The sequence below is a fragment of the Pipra filicauda genome, unplaced genomic scaffold, assembly GCF_003945595.2.
Source record: "Pipra filicauda isolate LSUMZ 115617 unplaced genomic scaffold, ASM394559v2 scaffold109_size3271384_pilon, whole genome shotgun sequence".
NCBI classification, from domain to species: domain Eukaryota; kingdom Metazoa; phylum Chordata; class Aves; order Passeriformes; family Pipridae; genus Pipra; species Pipra filicauda.
In genome coordinates, this window is record NW_024103540.1 from 2,228,722 (window position 1) to 2,246,721 (window position 18,000).

An 18,000-nucleotide genomic window follows, 5' to 3' on the forward strand; every position below is an offset into this window, starting at 1 on the left:
GGGCCTCTGCGTATGACAATATTTATTTAATATTCCTATGCTGGGGTAAAAGGAAGGGCTTGCAGAGAAGAGGTGTCTTCCCCACAGGCTCAGGTGCCCCAACAGACAGAGCTGCCTGCATCAACTCTGCACACAGCTGCAGCAGCACAGGCAGACTCAGCCCCACAGAGAAGGCCGGGTATTCCACGCCCTGCAGAGCCGGTCTCGGAACCGCTGGAACCTGGGGTAGGGAGCTGTCTGTAGATTTGTAACAAAGTTGATGATTTGAAGCACCAGGTTTGAGACAGCGGGGCTCCTGTCGTCTGGGATGGCTTGAAGGGCTGGAACAGAGAGGAACAGAGCCGAGGTCAGAGCCCGGATCGGTGGCGACGCGAGGAGCCCCTCCTGCCTGGGCCATCCCAGCAAGCTCTTGCCATTGCCAGGAGGGAGCAGGGCCCAGCAGGATGAGGCAGAAGGCGCTGGCCACCAATGCCCCCCGTGCCCCTGAAATGTCTCTCTGCTCTGCCCACGCCGCCCCTCATCCCTGCAGGGAGCAGAGCCCTCCGCAGCCAGGGCAGGACTGCAGCTGCCTGCCCAGGGTCTGTGCTCCTCCCCCAGCCCCCAGTGCCCTCACTCACCATCGATGATGAGCTGCAGCTCCTTGGGCTGTCCCCTCAGGTACCCCCCGGCGATCCCTGGGAACACAGACCCTGTCACGGCCCCAGCGGCACAGCTGCCCCCCCAGCGGCGCTGCCAGCCCGGCCACACGCCCTCCTGCCCTGGCAGGGCTGAGCCCGGGGCCTTCCTGCCTCGGGGCGCCCCAGGGCTGGGCTGGCCCAGGGCAGCAGCAGCCGCCGGGGCACTCGGGGCTCCACAGCACATCCTTGGGCCGGATGCTGCTGCCGCTGCAGCAGCCGGGGCTGGGCCCGAGCTGCAGCGGGGCGGGAAGGGACCGCGGCCTCGTGGCTCACCCATGAACTTGATGGCTGCCTCTCGCAGGGGCTGCTGTGGGCTCCGCAGGTACGGCAGGGCCTGGTGCATGTACTTGGCCACTCGGCTCTGGTCCTTTTTCAGCTGGAGAGAGCGGCAGGGCACGGAGGGAAGGGTTGGCTGGGGCTCTGCCCCTTGGCCGGGCGCTGCCTGCGCCCAGCACTGGCCTCCCCTGCCCGCACAGCCCTGAGGCCCGGGCAGCAGCCGCTGGGGCCGGGCTTTGGAGGGAGCAGAGGGCCGGCTGCTCCCTGCGAGCGGCGGGGCTGCCCTGCCCCACAGCCCAGCTGGGCCGGGGCTCCAGCGGCACCCTGGTTCGGGGGCAGAGGAGCCCGCAGAGGAGCCCACACGCCCCAGGGAAGGCAGCAGCGTGTGGGGCGCAGGCTGCTGTCCCACAGGCGGGTGCAGCAGTGGGCAGAGGCACAGTGCCAGCCCCACACTCTGGGCATCGGGGGCTGGGGCTTTGGGGCCATCCTTACCAGGCACTTGCCAAAGCTCCATGGCTCCTCTGTGTTCACCAGGCGCCCAAGATCCCTCCTCTTCAGGAACCTGGTCACATCCAGCAGTGCTTTCCGAGAGGCCTGCAGAGCAACAGAGACCAGGACATGGCACTGCAGCCCAGGGCAGGGGACCCCTGTCCCTGGACCAAGGCCAGGAGGAGGCTGGAGCCCGGGAGGTGCCAGGCCAGGAGGCAGCCCAGCCCCCTCCCACGGGACACCAGAGCCCACGAGTCCTCACCCTTTTCACGACCACCTTCTCATCATGCCGGTGGAAGTAGAGCGGGAGCAGGCTCAGGCACACGAGTGGCTTCAGGGGCCTCTTTCCCTCTCTCTCGATCAGTTTGATCACACGAGTGAAGAGGCCCATGGAGCTCTCCCGCACACTGCTGTCGTCCTGGTGGAAAGAAAGAGGAAAAGACCTCAGCAGCAGCTTCTCCAGGCCCCAGTGGGCACAGGCCTGAAAATCCACAGGGACCAAAGTTTCCCAGCAGTACCCAGAGCCCGTGGCGGGGGGGCACAGAGCCTTACGTGGTCAAAGAGTGGCTGGAGCGCCTCAGCCCACTGCAGGCCGGTGGGGGTGGATATTAGGGGGTCTTTGCTGCGGACTCTCTTGTAGCGCTGTGTCCACAGACTGCTCCAGAGCATGTTCTTGAACACAGAGAGGGTCATCCAAACCACATCTCTGTCTGCATCCCCCAGTAGCTGCACAAGCCTTTCATTCAGGCTCCAGATGCTCTTGGCCTGTGAGGAAGACAATGCTGTGCCGTGAAGCCACCAACGGCTGCACCAGCAATCCCGCTCCGTCGGGGCAGCCCCACGTGCTGCCGCGGGGCCCGGAGGCCAAAGGCCTGTCCCGAGAGACTTGGGCAGCTGAACGGGGAGGCAGCAGAGCTGGGAGCAGCTGCCACAGCTCCCGAAGCCCAGCCAAGCCCAAGCGACTGCCCCAGGATTCCAGCACGGCTTCAACCAACTGCCCCTTCTCACCGTCACGGGATCCTGGCTGAGTGCCACGAGGACTCGGAGCGCCAGTTGACGCCGCTTTGTGTTGGTGCTCTCCGAGTTCCTTGAAAGCATCTCCAGGACCCTGTCACCGCATTCTCTGGTGTCCAGGCAGTCCAGGACCTGAAAGGCACGGAGCAGTGACGGGGTGCCCGGCCGGCAGGAGCCCGGACCCGCACAGGGCTGGGCCCAGGCAGCAGCACAGGGCGCGGCACCGTCCCGAGCAGCTGCGGCCGCGAGAGGGCCGAGAGGTGGAGGCAGCTCGGCGAGGCAGCGCGAGGCAGCAGGCTCACCTCCACAAGGAATGCCATGGCAGGCAGGTCCCAGCACGGCTCCTCCCTGCTCAGCAGCTCCAGCAGGTGGAGTGTGATGCGGGAACACAAGGGCCTGGAGACGTGGCGCTTCTCCCTGGCAGGGGGAAAAAGGTAGCATCGACCTGAGGCAGGCGGGCAAACCTCTCCTGGGAGGGACTCACAGAGGCCTGATCTTTCCCCACCAACCCAGTCCCAGGAGGGGACCGGGGCACTCTGGGAGGCAGCTCCTCCTGTGCACCCACCTCTCCCAGCCTTTTCCACTCTGCTCGGCCGTCCCTGGGTGACAAGGCCCTCTGGCCCACGCCCACGGGCACGGTGTGGGGTGCCCTGTGCAGAGGCAGAAATGACAGGGGCAGCGGGGACAAGGAGGTCTCACCTGGCCAGCAGAGTCACTGTGTAGTGGCGGCTGCGAGCATTGAGGAGCCTGGCCCAGCCACGATTGTCTTCCACTGAATTGACCACATCCTCACAGTGGAGACAGCAGAGCAGGGCCTTCATGGTCAGCACTGCAAACCTGTGTGCAGAGCAAAGCCCAGGTCACGCTGGGAGCCCTGGCCCCAGTCCCGAGGGCATGGGAGGGAGGGGAGGACTGGCATGGAGCACCTGTTGGGGTCGGTGGGAAGGTCGTGTTGCTCCTGGCATCCCCTCCAGAACGTGTCGACCTCCTCTGACGTCTGCTCTGTGCTGACGAAGACTTGGAAGAGCAGATCCACGAGGAGATGGGGGGAATAGTCCATCAAAGGCCCCGGGCACTGGGGCTCCTGGACAATCATCCACAGTGCCAGAGTTGCCTGCAAAAGACAAACCAGCCAGACACAGCGGTCAGTGCCAAGACATTCATGTGGCAGGGCCCGAGCGTGGGAGGGGAAGGCCAGGGGAGACTCGGGGGGAGCGCCCGGCCCGGTGCCCCCGAACTTGCCGCTAGCCCACATTTCCAGCCCAGTGCCTGCACGGAGATGGGCAGGGAGACGCCGTGCTGGGGGAGGATGGAGAGCTGCCGGAGAGGCAAGCTGGGGGCAAGCAAAGGTTCCAGAAACTCACAGCCAGGGCAAAGACGTCTGTGTTGTCCCCATCGGAGGTGCGCGTGTAGTACCACGGCCAGTCCTCCATCACGCCGAGCAGGGTTGGCAGCACCTTCTGCAGTGTCCTTCCCGAGGAGGCGATGGTCCTCCACATGGTTGCAGCAGCTCTGTGGAGTCAGAGCTCTGCGTCAGGGGGGTCTGGACCACAGCGCCCTGACCTGGGCAGCTGCAGGGGCCGGGGGACGGAGCCACAGTGCTTTCAGGGGCAGGGGGGTGATGGGCTCTAAAGGCTGGTGAGCCCGGAGCCCTCGAGGCAGCCTGGGCCCGTACCTGTCACACGAGGGGGCACAGCGCAGGAGGGTGATGGCGACATCCACGGGGTGTGCCTCGGTCAGTGCTAGAAGGGTCTTATCCAGCACGTGCCCAGCAGACACATTGGAGGTCAGCCACGAGTGGATGGACCTGACCAGAGCTGGCACCTGGAGGGGACACAGGGGAGAGTTGGAGAGCTGCCAGAGGGAGCAATTGCCCAGCTTCCCCCGAGAAGTGCTTCCCTTCCCACCACACAGTGCCGGCCTCAAAGGCTGAGGGGGCCCAGTGGAACAAGCTTGAGGGGCCACACAATCGCTGCCCACAGGCTGCTTACTTGAGCAGAGGCAACTCTCTCCTCCGGAACATGCAGACTGGGAGCATCGGGCAGGCGCTGAACGGGTGTGCTGTCAGCGTCTGTGATGCCCTCAGTCCCTGGGGCGTCAGCCTTGGCCTTGAGCTCGGTCGGGTTGGGCTCAGGCTGTGCCAGGAGCTCGGGTGGTGAGGTCCTGGCCTTTCTGCGCCGAACAGGAACGGATTTCCGCACCCTCTGCAGGAGAATGAAGGGCAGGGAAGAGGGGGATGTGCCGTGGAGAGCTTTGAGAGCGCTGCCAGGCTGAGCAGTGACAGCAGGCCCATCCCAGGTGGCGATGGCTGCAGGTACCTGATGAGCTCTGCGGAAGCGGCCCCGGGTGCGGCCCTGCTCTGGTGTCCGGCGCCGACCTGGATCTGGCAAAGAGCGAGCGCGGTCAGAGCTGAGAGGCTGCGGGACAGGCCGGAGAACACAGCCCGGCCCTGCGTTCCACAGGCAGGGCCAGCCCCGGGCTGCCCAGTACAAGGAGCTGCCGGAGGCTCATCCCCGGGCCCTCTTTCCCCCTCGCCTTCCCTGAGCATGTCCACAGGGGATGGGATGGAATGAGGCCCAGCTGGCTGCAGCCATTCAGCCCTGTGGCCCAGCCCTGCCACTCACCCTTCTGCAGGGGCTGGAAGTGCTCTGCCTCCTCAGGCTGCTGTGCGGGGGCAGGCCCAGGGCTTTCCTCCTCCTCTTTCTTCACCCGCGCCCGCTTGGGCACCCTGGGAGGTCTCCGCTCCATGCCCCTGTCTGGTTTCTTGGCTTCCTGCAGGAGAGATGCCACAGAAATACTCTGGGTCACCAAGTCCTGCCGAAGTGCCTTGAAGGCATTTGCAGTAGAGGAGTGCTCGGAACGCTCCAGGTCGTCAAGTCCCACAGTCCCGCAGCCAGGAGGGGACATGGGGCAGTTGAATAGCTGCCAGAGGGAACAACTTGCCCACTGTCCCTCCAGAAGTGCCTCCCTTTCCACCACACTGTGCGGGCCTCAAAGGCTTAGGGGGCCCAGCAGACCCGGCTTGAGGGGCCAGACAGTCCCTGCCCACAGGCTGCTTACTTCCACACAGATAACTTCCTCTTCAAGAACCTCCAGACTGGGATCATCGGGCAGGTGCTGAACGGGTGTGCTGTCAGCGTCCACGATGCCCTCAGTCTTTGCACCGTCAGCCTGCGGGGTGAGCTCAGGCAGCGCGGTGTTGGAGGCTGTCGTGCCATCGGTCACCGCGGTGTCACGGTTTGCTGTGCCATCAGTCGACGCGGTGCCGACATCGGGGTCAACCTTGAGCTCGGTCGGCGTGGGGTCAGGCTGCACCATGACCTCAATTGGTGTGATCCTGCACTTTCTACGCCGAACGCTCAAGAATTTCACAAAGGCCTGCAGGAGAACAAAGGGCAGGGAAGAGGGGGATGTGCCATGGAGAGCTCCGCCAGCGGTGCCAGGCTGAGCAGTGACAGCAGCCCCAGCCCAGGTGGCGATGGCTGCAAGTACCTGTGCTGCCCTGCGGAAGTGGCCCCGGGCACGGTCCTGCTCTGGTGTCCGGTGCCGGCCTGGATCTGGCAAAGAGCAAGCGCGATTGGAGCTGAGGGGCTGCGGGACAGGCCGGAGAACACAGCCCAGCCCTGCGCCCCACAGACAGGGCCAGCCCCGGGCTGCCCAGTACAAGGAGCTGCTGGGGGATCAGCCCTGGCCCCTCTTCCCCCCTCGCCTTCCCTGGATATGTCCACAGGGGATGGGATGGGAAGAGGTCCATCTGGCTGCAGCCACCAGCCCTGTGGCCCAGCCCTGCCACTCACCCTCCTGCAGGGGCTGGGACTGCTCCACCTCTTCAGGTTGCTGTGTTGGGTCAGTCCCAGGGCCTTCCTTCTTTGTCCGAAAGGGCCTGAGCAGGCTCAGGCGTCTTCCTGCCATCCCGCAGTCTGGCCTTGAGGGCACCTGCAAGAGAGAGATGCCTCGGAAGATCTCTGCGTCCCTAAGTCTTGCAGGCTGCCCTCGAGGCCACCTGCGGCAGGGATTGGAGACTCCTCGGAAAATTTCCGGGTCACCAATCCTGCGGTCTGGCCTCAAGGGCAACTGAACGAGAGAAAAGCCTAGGAAAGGGTATGGGTTCTCAAGTCCTGCGGTGTGGCCTCAAGGGCACTCGCCACAGGGCTCGGAGACACCTCGCAAAAGCTCCGTGTCACCAAGTCCCGCGATCTGGCCTCGAGGGCGCTTGCACCGCAGAAAAGCCTCCAAAACGCTTCGGGTCAACAAGGAAGGAGTTGGCTGCACGGGGGCTCCGCACAGCACCGCTCTGTCCCGTCCGTCCCGTCGCACGCTCCGAGGAGCACTGAGGCGTGGCCACGTCACCACCAGTACTATGTCATGACGTGTCACAAAGGGCCCTGTGACACCCTGCCCCGTCGCACACCATCGGCGATGCCCACCGTGTCACAAAGGCCCTGTGACACACTGCCACCTGCCCTGGGGCCTCCCCCCGCCCGGCCAACCTGCCCCGGGTCGGAAGGAGTCCGTTCTCCAAAGTATCTAAGACAGCTGGACATGAACTTTAGGCCCAGCTCAAAAACTAAGCAAACCCTCCCCTGCTGTGCCTGCCCACAGCAGCGGAAGGAGCCCCCTCGGCTGCCAACGCAGGCGCAGCGGGAAGGGCACGGGGCCTCCACAGAAGCTGGCACGGGCTCCTTGGGAGAAGTCCCGGCTGGTGGCCCTCCCAAACACGGGGCTGTGACACACCGAAGGAATGTGAGGGCAAGGGCACCAATGCCGCTCCAACCCCCTTGGCCGGGGCTGCACCAAAATCAGCAGCTCTGGCAAGTTCTCGCCCGAGGAGGCCTGCCACCGCCCCGAGTCCTGGCAGGGGTGGTGCCTGCCTCCTGCCCCAAAGAGCTGTGCCCTGGGGGGAAGGCAGAAGCAGTTTCTCCTTGCAGGAATGATTTTTGCATGGAAGTGATGACCTGCAGCACAAAATCACCATCAGTTGCTGAGTTTCGCAGGAAGATCAGATTGCTCAGAGATCCTGTCCAGTTTCCTTGTGTTAGTTGGACTTTTCTTCTGGCATTCTGCAAAATAAATCTGCCCGGTCTGATGTTTAAAGCTCCAGGTCCTGTGGGTCCGATTGCGACTGCCAGCTGATATGCAGAGCACTGGGGAGAAGCGAAGGGGATAGGGAGAACTCTGGGATGCAAACCTGTTGCGTATCTCTGATTAAGGTGCCAGCCCACTGAAGGAGCAGCCAAGACAAATGCTGGAAGCAGACGTGTTCTACCAGTTGCTGCTCTCGCACGGACACGGGGCACACGTGTTCCCACGGGTCCGGGACACTTGATCCAAGAGCAGTGAGGGGCCGTGCATTGGTAGGGAATGGGCTCCAGCAAGGCCAAAGTAGGATCCTCTAGCAGCAAAACCTGAGTTTGTGAACTGGGCCATTTTTGCAGCAGACCCCCCAGTGCTGCATGCACTTCCTCCATGCCTGAACCTCATGGTATGAGGCCCTGCTTCGGCTTCTGGTGCTTCTTCCTTCCCTTCCAGGAAGGCCTGGATTTTGAGTTTAGAAGCCCGTGCCTGTGTTTTTAAGGTGCCTGCCTGGAGGAGAGGTTCAGCAGCTGCAGCCCAAGGCTCATGTCCCATCCCAGTCTCTAAGGATGGCCCCAGTGCCAGTGCCTTGGGATGCCTGAGTGTGGAAGGTGAATCTGCCCTCAGGCACGGCCGGGGAAGTCAGTCAGGATGACAGGCTGCCCCTGGAGCTGGCCACTGTTGCTGTGAGGCTGGGCAGTCAATAGAAAGCCGCTGTGGCCACTTTTCCTGAAGCCTTTGGCCAAACCACGTGCAGTTGTGCCCACAGCATCCCTGCTTTTAGCATCCTGGCCGGTGTGGGAGCCTCGCTGAGGAGGCCCAGGCGTTGTGGGTGCTGCTGCTCCTGTGCACAGCCTGCTGCTGCTGTCTGTGGCGCGGAGCCGCTTGGGCAGCAGCGACTGCGCGGCCCTGCCCGAGGAGCCCCGCGTCCTCTCCGTGCTGGCAGCAGCTCTGCGGGCCCAGAGCTCTGGGTCAGCGGGCTCTGGGCCACAGCTCTGTGGCCTGGGCAGGCGCGGGGGCCCGGGCTGGCCCACAGCCCTGCCTGTGCCCCTGCTCCTCACCGGCAGCACCCAGCGGACGTGCCCCAGCAGGGCCCCCTTGCCCTCCTTGTCCCCAGCCAGGCCAGCCTGGCCCCCTTGGGGTTGTCCCCACCCTCCCGCCGAGGATCCGGGGCTTGTGCCGCAGGGATGGGAGATGCCCCGGGCAAGTGCCAGAGCAGCTGGCTGGCAGGGAACTGGGGGTCTGCTTACGGCCTCTGCCCCCCAATTCCTCAGGGCTTCTCGCACCCTGTCCCCTCAGGGCCTCCTCTGCCCATCCTGTCCCCTCGCAGCCTCCTGCCACCCACCCCCTCATGGATTCCCCTCAAGGTTTCCCACTCCCTTGTCCCGGCAGGGCCTCCGCAGCACCACATCCCTTCAGGGCCTCCCGGCGCCTCGTCGTCCCTCAGGGTCTCCCCCAGCCCCGCCAACCTGCCCGGCAGCGGCGCAGCCCCGAAGGAGCTCCACAGGAGCCGGCTCCGCAGGCACCTCCCAGCCCTCAGCAATCCAGACAGCAACCCACGGGCAAGCCACAGATGCTGCTTCCTGCCCGGGACGGGGCTTGTGGCCACCTCCAAGGACCAGCTTCTCAGGGATTCCCACAGCTCCAGGCTCTGCCCATCCACTCTGCCCCAAGTGTTGAGGCTCCAGCAGAACCCCCCAAGGCCGAGGGCCTTTTGGGCACTTTCTCTTCCCCACTGCACACCCGGGCAAGTGTTGCTGAGCACAAGGGCCTTTTTTCCCCTCTTCCCCGATGCCCTGTGGACACCGGGCACCCAAAAGAAGCTCCTGGGCCTCTGCGTATGACAATATTTATTTAATATTCCTACGCTGGGGTAAAAGGAAGGGCTTGCAGAGAAGAGGTGTCTTCCCCACAGGCTCAGGTGCCCCAACAGACAGAGCTGCCTGCATCAACTCTGCACACAGCTGCAGCAGCACAGGCAGACTCAGCCCCACAGAGAAGGCCGGGTATTCCACGCCCTGCAGAGCCGGTCTCGGAACCGCTGGAACCTGGGGTAGGGAGCTGTCTGTAGATTTGTAACAAAGTTGATGATTTGAAGCACCAGGTTTGAGACAGCGGGGCTCCTGTCGTCTGGGATGGCTTGAAGGGCTGGAACAGAGAGGAACAGAGCCGAGGTCAGAGCCCGGATCGGTGGCGACGCGAGGAGCCCCTCCTGCCTGGGCCATCCCAGCAAGCTCTTGCCATTGCCAGGAGGGAGCAGGGCCCAGCAGGATGAGGCAGAAGGCGCTGGCCACCAATGCCCCCCGTGCCCCTGAAATGTCTCTCTGCTCTGCCCACGCCGCCCCTCATCCCTGCAGGGAGCAGAGCCCTCCGCAGCCAGGGCAGGACTGCAGCTGCCTGCCCAGGGTCTGTGCTCCTCCCCCAGCCCCCAGTGCCCTCACTCACCATCGATGATGAGCTGCAGCTCCTTGGGCTGTCCCCTCAGGTACCCCCCGGCGATCCCTGGGAACACAGACCCTGTCACGGCCCCAGCGGCACAGCTGCCCCCCCAGCGGCGCTGCCAGCCCGGCCACACGCCCTCCTGCCCTGGCAGGGCTGAGCCCGGGGCCTTCCTGCCTCGGGGCGCCCCAGGGCTGGGCTGGCCCAGGGCAGCAGCAGCCGCCGGGGCACTCGGGGCTCCACAGCACATCCCTGGGCCGGATGCTGCTGCCGCTGCAGCAGCCGGGGCTGGGCCCGAGCTGCAGCGGGGCGGGAAGGGACCGCGGCCTCGTGGCTCACCCATGAACTTGATGGCTGCCTCTCGCAGGGGCTGCTGTGGGCTCCGCAGGTACGGCAGGGCCTGGTGCATGTACTTGGCCACTCGGCTCCGGTCCTTTTTCAGCTGGAGAGAGCGGCAGGGCACGGAGGGAAGGGTTGGCTGGGGCTCTGCCCCTTGGCCGGGCGCTGCCTGCGCCCAGCACTGGCCTCCCCTGCCCGCACAGCCCTGAGGCCCGGGCAGCAGCCGCTGGGGCCGGGCTTTGGAGGGAGCAGAGGGCCGGCTGCTCCCTGGGAGCGGCGGGGCTGCCCTGCCCCACAGCCCAGCTGGGCCGGGGCTCCAGCGGCACCCTGGTTCGGGGGCAGAGGAGCCCGCAGAGGAGCCCACACGCCCCAGGGAAGGCAGCAGCGTGTGGGGCGCAGGCTGCTGTCCCACAGGCGGGTGCAGCAGTGGGCAGAGGCACAGTGCCAGCCCCACACTCTGGGCATCGGGGGCTGGGGCTTTGGGGCCATCCTTACCAGGCACTTGCCAAAGCTCCATGGCTCCTCTGTGTTCACCAGGCGCCCAAGATCCCTCCTCTTCAGGAACCTGGTCACATCCAGCAGTGCTTTCCGAGAGGCCTGCAGAGCAACAGAGACCAGGACATGGCACTGCAGCCCAGGGCAGGGGACCCCTGTCCCTGGACCAAGGCCAGGAGGAGGCTGGAGCCCGGGAGGTGCCAGGCCAGGAGGCAGCCCAGCCCCCTCCCACGGGACACCAGAGCCCACGAGTCCTCACCCTTTTCACGACCACCTTCTCATCATGCCGGTGGAAGTAGAGCGGGAGCAGGCTCAGGCACACGAGTGGCTTCAGGGGCCTCTTTCCCTCTCTCTCGATCAGTTTGATCACACGAGTGAAGAGGCCCATGGAGCTCTCCCGCACACTGCTGTCGTCCTGGTGGAAAGAAAGAGGAAAAGACCTCAGCAGCAGCTTCTCCAGGCCCCAGTGGGCACAGGCCTGAAAATCCACAGGGACCAAAGTTTCCCAGCAGTACCCAGAGCCCGTGGCGGGGGGGCACAGAGCCTTACGTGGTCAAAGAGTGGCTGGAGCGCCTCAGCCCACTGCAGGCCGGTGGGGGTGGATATTAGGGGGTCTTTGCTGCGGACTCTCTTGTAGCGCTGTGTCCACAGACTGCTCCAGAGCATGTTCTTGAACACAGAGAGGGTCATCCAAACCACATCTCTGTCTGCATCCCCCAGTAGCTGCACAAGCCTTTCATTCAGGCTCCAGATGCTCTTGGCCTGTGAGGAAGACAATGCTGTGCCGTGAAGCCACCAACGGCTGCACCAGCAATCCCGCTCCGTCGGGGCAGCCCCACGTGCTGCCGCGGGGCCCGGAGGCCAAAGGCCTGTCCCGAGAGACTCGGGCAGCTGAACGGGGAGGCAGCAGAGCTGGGAGCAGCTGCCACAGCTCCCGAAGCCCAGCCAAGCCCAAGCGACTGCCCCAGGATTCCAGCACGGCTTCAACCAACTGTCCCTTCTCACCGTCACGGGATCCTGGCTGAGTGCCACGAGGACTCGGAGCGCCAGTTGACGCCGCTTTGTGTTGGTGCTCTCCGAGTTCCTTGAAAGCATCTCCAGGACCCTGTCACCGCATTCTCTGGTGTCCAGGCAGTCCAGGACCTGAAAGGCACGGAGCAGTGACGGGGTGCCCGGCCGGCAGGAGCCCGGACCCGCACAGGGCTGGGCCCAGGCAGCAGCACAGGGCGCGGCACCGTCCCGAGCAGCTGCGGCCGCGAGAGGGCCGAGAGGTGGAGGCAGCTCGGCGAGGCAGCGCGAGGCAGCAGGCTCACCTCCACAAGGAATGCCATGGCAGGCAGGTCCCAGCACGGCTCCTCCCTGCTCAGCAGCTCCAGCAGGTGGAGTGTGATGCGGGAACACAAGGGCCTGGAGACGTGGCGCTTCTCCCTGGCAGGGGGAAAAAGGTAGCATCGACCTGAGGCAGGCGGGCAAACCTCTCCTGGGAGGGACTCACAGAGGCCTGATCTTTCCCCACCAACCCAGTCCCAGGAGGGGACCGGGGCACTCTGGGAGGCAGCTCCTCCTGTGCACCCACCTCTCCCAGCCTTTTCCACTCTGCTCGGCCGTCCCTGGGTGACAAGGCCCTCTGGCCCACGCCCACGGGCACGGTGTGGGGTGCCCTGTGCAGAGGCAGAAATGACAGGGGCAGCGGGGACAAGGAGGTCTCACCTGGCCAGCAGAGTCACTGTGTAGTGGCGGCTGCGAGCATTGAGGAGCCTGGCCCAGCCACGATTGTCTTCCACTGAATTCACCACATCCTCACAGTGGAGACAGCAGAGCAGGGCCTTCATGGTCAGCACTGCAAACCTGTGTGCAGAGCAAAGCCCAGGTCACACTGGGAGCCCTGGCCCCAGTCCCGAGGGCATGGGAGGGAGGGGAGGACTGGCATGGAGCACCTGTTGGGGTCGGTGGGAAGGTCGTGTTGCTCCTGGCATCCCCTCCAGAACGTGTCGACCTCCTCTGACGTCTGCTCTGTGCTGACGAAGACTTGGAAGAGCAGATCCACGAGGAGATGGGGGGAATAGTCCATCAAAGGCCCCGGGCACTGGGGCTCCTGGACAATCATCCACAGTGCCAGAGTTGCCTGCAAAAGACAAACCAGCCAGACACAGCGGTCAGTGCCAAGACATTCATGTGGCAGGGCCCGAGCGTGGGAGGGGAAGGCCAGGGGAGACTCGGGGGGAGCGCCCGGCCCGGTGCCCCCGAACTTGCCGCTAGCCCACATTTCCAGCCCAGTGCCTGCACGGAGATGGGCAGGGAGACGCCGTGCTGGGGGAGGATGGAGAGCTGCCGGAGAGGCAAGCTGGGGGCAAGCAAAGGTTCCAGAAACTCACAGCCAGGGCAAAGACGTCTGTGTTGTCCCCATCGGAGGTGCGCGTGTAGTACCACGGCCAGTCCTCCATCACGCCGAGCAGGGTTGGCAGCACCTTCTGCAGTGTCCTTCCCGAGGAGGCGATGGTCCTCCACATGGTTGCAGCAGCTCTGTGGAGTCAGAGCTCTGTGTCAGGGGGGTCTGGACCACAGCGCCCTGACCTGGGCAGCTGCAGGGGCCGGGGGACAGAGCCACAGTGCTTTCAGGGGCAGGGGGGTGATGGGCTCTAAAGGCTGGTGAGCCCGGAGCCCTCGAGGCAGCCTGGGCCCGTACCTGTCACACGAGGGGGCACAGCGCAGGAGGGTGATGGCGACATCCACGGGGTGTGCCTCGGTCAGTGCTAGAAGGGTCTTATCCAGCACGTGCCCAGCAGACACATTGGAGGTCAGCCACGAGTGGATGGACCTGACCAGAGCTGGCACCTGGAGGGGACACAGGGGAGAGTTGGAGAGCTGCCAGAGGGAGCAATTGCCCAGCTTCCCCCGAGAAGTGCTTCCCTTCCCACCACACAGTGCCGGCCTCAAAGGCTGAGGGGGCCCAGCGGAACAAGCTTGAGGGGCCACACAATCGCTGCCCACAGGCTGCTTACTTGAGCAGAGGCAACTCTCTCCTCAGGAACATGCAGACTGGGAGCATCGGGCAGGCGCTGAACGGGTGTGCTGTCAGCGTCTGCGATGCCCTCAGTCCCTGGGGCGTCAGCCTTGGCCTTGAGCTCGGTCGGGTTGGGCTCAGGCTGTGCCAGGAGCTCGGGTGGTGAGGTCCTGGCCTTTCTGCGCCGAACAGGAACGGATTTCCGCACCCTCTGCAGGAGAATGAAGGGCAGGGAAGAGGGGGATGTGCCATGGAGAGCTTTGAGAGCGCTGCCAGGCTGAGCAGTGACAGCAGGCCCATCCCAGGTGGCGATGGCTGCAGGTACCTGATGAGCTCTGCGGAAGCGGCCCCGGGTGCGGCCCTGCTCTGGTGTCCGGCGCCGACCTGGATCTGGCAAAGAGCGAGCGCGGTCAGAGCTGAGAGGCTGCGGGACAGGCCGGAGAACACAGCCCGGCCCTGCGTTCCACAGGCAGGGCCAGCCCCGGGCTGCCCAGTACAAGGAGCTGCCGGAGGCTCATCCCCGGGCCCTCTTTCCCCCTCCCTTTCCCTGAGCATGTCCACAGGGGATGGGATGGAATGAGGCCCAGCTGGCTGCAGCCATTCAGCCCTGTGGCCCAGCCCTGCCACTCACCCTTCTGCAGGGGCTGGAAGTGCTCTGCCTCCTCAGGCTGCTGTGCGGGGGCAGGCCCAGGGCTTTCCTCCTCCTCTTTCTTCACCCGCGCCCGCTTGGGCACCCTGGGAGGTCTCCGCTCCATGCCCCTGTCTGGTTTCTTGGCTTCCTGCAGGAGAGATGCCACAGAAATACTCTGGGTCACCAAGTCCTGCCGAAGTGCCTTGAAGGCATTTGCAGTAGAGGAGTGCTCGGAACGCTCCAGGTCGTCAAGTCCCACAGTCCCGCAGCCAGGAGGGGACATGGGGCAGTTGAATAGCTGCCAGAGGGAACAACTTGCCCACTGTCCCTCCAGAAGTGCCTCCCTTTCCACCACACTGTGCGGGCCTCAAAGGCTTAGGGGGCCCAGCAGACCCGGCTTGAGGGGCCAGACAGTCCCTGCCCACAGGCTGCTTACTTCCACAGAGATAACTTCCTCTTCAAGAACCTCCAGACTGGGATCATCGGGCAGGTGCTGAACGGGTGTGCTGTCAGCGTCCACGATGCCCTCAGTCTTTGCACCGTCAGCCTGCGGGGTGAGCTCAGGCAGCGCGGTGTTGGAGGCTGTCGTGCCATCGGTCACCGCGGTGTCACGGTTTGCTGTGCCATCAGTCGACGCGGTGCCGACATCGGGGTCAACCTTGAGCTCGGTCGGCGTGGGGTCAGGCTGCGCCATGACCTCAATTGGTGTGATCCTGCACTTTCTACGCCGAACGCTCAAGAATTTCACAAAGGCCTGCAGGAGAACAAAGGGCAGGGAAGAGGGGGATGTGCCATGGAGAGCTCCGCCAGCGGTGCCAGGCTGAGCAGTGACAGCAGCCCCAGCTCAGGTGGCGATGGCTGCAGGTACCTGTGCTGCCCTGCGGAAGTGGCCCCGGGCACGGTCCTGCTCTGGTGTCCGGTACCGGCCTGGATCTGGCAAAGAGCAAGCGCGATTGGAGCTGAGGGGCTGCGGGACAGGCCGGAGAACACAGCCCAGCCCTGCGCCCCACAGACAGGGCCAGCCCCGGGCTGCCCAGTACAAGGAGCTGCTGGGGGATCAGCCCTGGCCCCTCTTCCCCCCTCGCCTTCCCTGGATATGTCCACCGGGGATGGGATGGGAAGAGGTCCATCTGGCTGCAGCCACCAGCCCTGTGGCCCAGCCCTGCCACTCACCCTCCTGCAGGGGCTGGGACTGCTCCACCTCTTCAGGTTGCTGTGTTGGGTCAGTCCCAGGGCCTTCCTTCTTTGTCCGAAAGGGCCTGAGCAGGCTCAGGCGTCTTCCCGCCATCCCGCAGTCTGGCCTTGAGGGCACCTGCAAGAGAGAGATGCCTCGGAAGATCTCTGCGTCCCCAAGTCTTGCAGGCTGCCCTCGAGGCCACCTGCGGCAGGGATTGGAGACTCCTCGGAAAATTTCCGGGTCACCAATCCTGCGGTCTGGCCTCAAGGGCAACTGAACGAGAGAAAAGCCTAGGAAAGGGTATGGGTTCTCAAGTCCTGCGGTGTGGCCTCAAGGGCACTCGCCACAGGGCTCGGAGACACCTCGCAAAAGCTCCGTGTCACCAAGTCCCGCGATCTGGCCTCGAGGGCGCTTGCACCGCAGAAAAGCCTCCAAAACGCTTCGGGTCAACAAGGAAGGAGTTGGCTGCACGGGGGCTCCGCACAGCACCGCTCTGTCCCGTCCGTCCCGTCGCACGCTCCGAGGAGCACTGAGGCGTGGCCACGTCACCACCAGTACTATGTCATGACGTGTCACAAAGGGCCCTGTGACACCCTGCCCCGTCGCACACCATCGGCGATGCCCACCGTGTCACAAAGGCCCTGTGACACACTGCCACCTGCCCTGGGGCCTCCCCCCGCCCGGCCAACCTGCCCCGGGTCGGAAGGAGTCCGTTCTCCAAAGTATCTAAGACAGCTGGACATGAACTTTAGGCCCAGCTCAAAAACTAAGCAAACCCTCCCCTGCTGTGCCTGCCCACAGCAGCGGAAGGAGCCCCCTCGGCTGCCAACGCAGGCGCAGCGGGAAGGGCACGGGGCCTCCACAGAAGCTGGCACGGGCTCCTTGGGAGAAGTCCCGGCTGGTGGCCCTCCCAAACACGGGGCTGTGACACACCGAAGGAATGTGAGGGCAAGGGCACCAATGCCGCTCCAACCCCCTTGGCCGGGGCTGCACCAAAATCAGCAGCTCTGGCAAGTTCTCGCCCGAGGAGGCCTGCCACCGCCCCGAGTCCTGGCAGGGGTGGTGCCTGCCTCCTGCCCCAAAGAGCTGTGCCCTGGGGGGAAGGCAGAAGCAGTTTCTCCTTGCAGGAATGATTTTTGCATGGAAGTGATGACCTGCAGCACAAAATCACCATCAGTTGCTGAGTTTCGCAGGAAGATCAGATTGCTCAGAGATCCTGTCCAGTTTCCTTGTGTTAGTTGGACTTTTCTTCTGGCATTCTGCAAAATAAATCTGCCCGGTCTGATGTTTAAAGCTCCAGGTCCTGTGGGTCCGATTGCGACTGCCAGCTGATATGCAGAGCACTGGGGAGAAGCGAAGGGGATAGGGAGAACTCTGGGATGCAAACCTGTTGCGTATCTCTGATTAAGGTGCCAGCCCACTGAAGGAGCAGCCAAGACAAATGCTGGAAGCAGACGTGTTCTACCAGTTGCTGCTCTCGCATGGACACGGGGCACACGTGTTCCCACGGGTCTGGGACACTTGATCCAAGAGCAGTGAGGGGCCGTGCATTGGTAGGGAATGGGCTCCAGCAAGGCCAAAGTAGGATCCTCTAGCAGCAAAACCTGAGTTTGTGAACTGGGCCATTTTTGCAGCAGACTCCCCAGTGCTGCATGCACTTCCTCCATGCCTGAACCTCATGGTATGAGGCCCTGCTTCGGCTTCTGGTGCTTCTTCCTTCCCTTCCAGGAAGGCCTGGATTTTGAGTTTAGAAGTCCGTGCCTGTGTTTTTAAGGTGCCTGCCTGGAGGAGAGGTTCAGCAGCTGCAGCCCAAGGCTCATGTCCCATCCCAGTCTCTAAGGATGGCCCCAGTGCCAGTGCCTTGGGATGCCTGAGTGTGGAAGGTGAGTCTGCCCTCAGGCACGGCCGTGGAAGTCAGTCAGGATGACAGGCTGCCCCTGGAGCTGGCCACTGTTGCTGTGAGGCTGGGCAGTCAATAGAAAGCCGCTGTGGTCACTTTTCCTGAAGCCTTTGGCCAAACCACGTGCAGTTGTGCCCACAGCATCCCTGCTTTTAGCATCCTGGCCGGTGTGGGAGCCTCGCTGAGGAGGCCCAGGCGTTGTGGGTGCTGCTGCTCCTGTGCACAGCCTGCTGCTGCTGTCTGTGGTGCGGAGCCGCTTGGGCAGCAGCGACTGCGCGGCCCTGCCCGAGGAGCCCCGCGTCCTCTCCGTGCTGGCAGCAGCTCTGCGGGCCCAGAGCTCTGGGTCAGCGGGCTCTGGGCCACAGCTCTGTGGCCTGGGCAGGCGCGGGGGCCCGGGCTGGCCCACAGCCCTGCCTGTGCCCCTGCTCCTCACCGGCAGCACCCAGCGGACGTGCCCCAGCAGGGCCCCCTTGCCCTCCTTGTCCC

General features: G+C 64.2%; 2 protein-coding genes across 2 annotated transcripts; both read right to left on the reverse strand.

Moving 5' to 3' along the window:
- Positions 1-4: 4 nt before the first annotated feature.
- On the reverse strand, positions 5-7,050 carry LOC120323246 (maestro heat-like repeat-containing protein family member 6). Its single transcript, XM_039381292.1, has 18 exons — positions 6,254-7,050; positions 5,949-6,013; positions 5,517-5,834; positions 5,081-5,228; positions 4,775-4,839; positions 4,448-4,660; positions 4,132-4,280; positions 3,821-3,968; positions 3,383-3,570; positions 3,156-3,293; positions 2,759-2,873; positions 2,451-2,588; positions 1,995-2,207; positions 1,705-1,860; positions 1,446-1,547; positions 951-1,053; positions 618-674; positions 5-320 (listed from the first exon to the last, which is right to left on the reverse strand). The coding sequence occupies exons 1-18, from the start codon at positions 6,366-6,368 to the stop codon at positions 157-159; spliced, it is 2,595 nt and encodes an 864-aa protein (XP_039237226.1). The 5' UTR covers positions 6,369-7,050; the 3' UTR covers positions 5-156.
- A 2,306-nt stretch (positions 7,051-9,356) lies between these two features.
- On the reverse strand, positions 9,357-16,402 carry LOC113990965 (maestro heat-like repeat-containing protein family member 6). Its single transcript, XM_039381287.1, has 18 exons — positions 15,611-16,402; positions 15,306-15,370; positions 14,874-15,191; positions 14,438-14,585; positions 14,132-14,196; positions 13,805-14,017; positions 13,489-13,637; positions 13,178-13,325; positions 12,740-12,927; positions 12,513-12,650; positions 12,116-12,230; positions 11,808-11,945; positions 11,352-11,564; positions 11,062-11,217; positions 10,803-10,904; positions 10,308-10,410; positions 9,975-10,031; positions 9,357-9,677 (listed from the first exon to the last, which is right to left on the reverse strand). Exons 1-18 carry the CDS (start codon positions 15,723-15,725, stop codon positions 9,514-9,516), a joined length of 2,595 nt encoding a protein of 864 aa, XP_039237221.1. The 5' UTR covers positions 15,726-16,402; the 3' UTR covers positions 9,357-9,513.
- Positions 16,403-18,000: the final 1,598 nt, after the last annotated feature.

Bases quoted from the DNA above. Each gene is read 5' to 3' on its own strand.
- LOC113990965 (XM_039381287.1), bottom strand. From the start codon at position 15,725: ATGGCGGGAAGACGCCTGAGCCTGCTCAGGCCCTTTCGGACAAAGAAG. The intron at 11,565-11,807 runs GTGAGAAGGGAC...TCTTCCTCACAG, and splicing joins TCAGCCAGGATCCCGTGACG to GCCAAGAGCATCTGGAGCCT. The intron at 10,032-10,307 runs GTGAGCCACGAG...CTGTGTTCCCAG, and splicing joins GGCAGCCATCAAGTTCATGG to GGATCGCCGGGGGGTACCTG.
- LOC120323246 (XM_039381292.1), bottom strand. From the start codon at position 6,368: ATGGCAGGAAGACGCCTGAGCCTGCTCAGGCCCTTTCGGACAAAGAAG. The intron at 2,589-2,758 runs GTGAGCCTGCTG...CGTGCCTTTCAG, and splicing joins CCATGGCATTCCTTGTGGAG to GTCCTGGACTGCCTGGACAC. The intron at 1,548-1,704 runs GTGAGGACTCGT...GTTGCTCTGCAG, and splicing joins AGAAGGTGGTCGTGAAAAGG to GCCTCTCGGAAAGCACTGCT.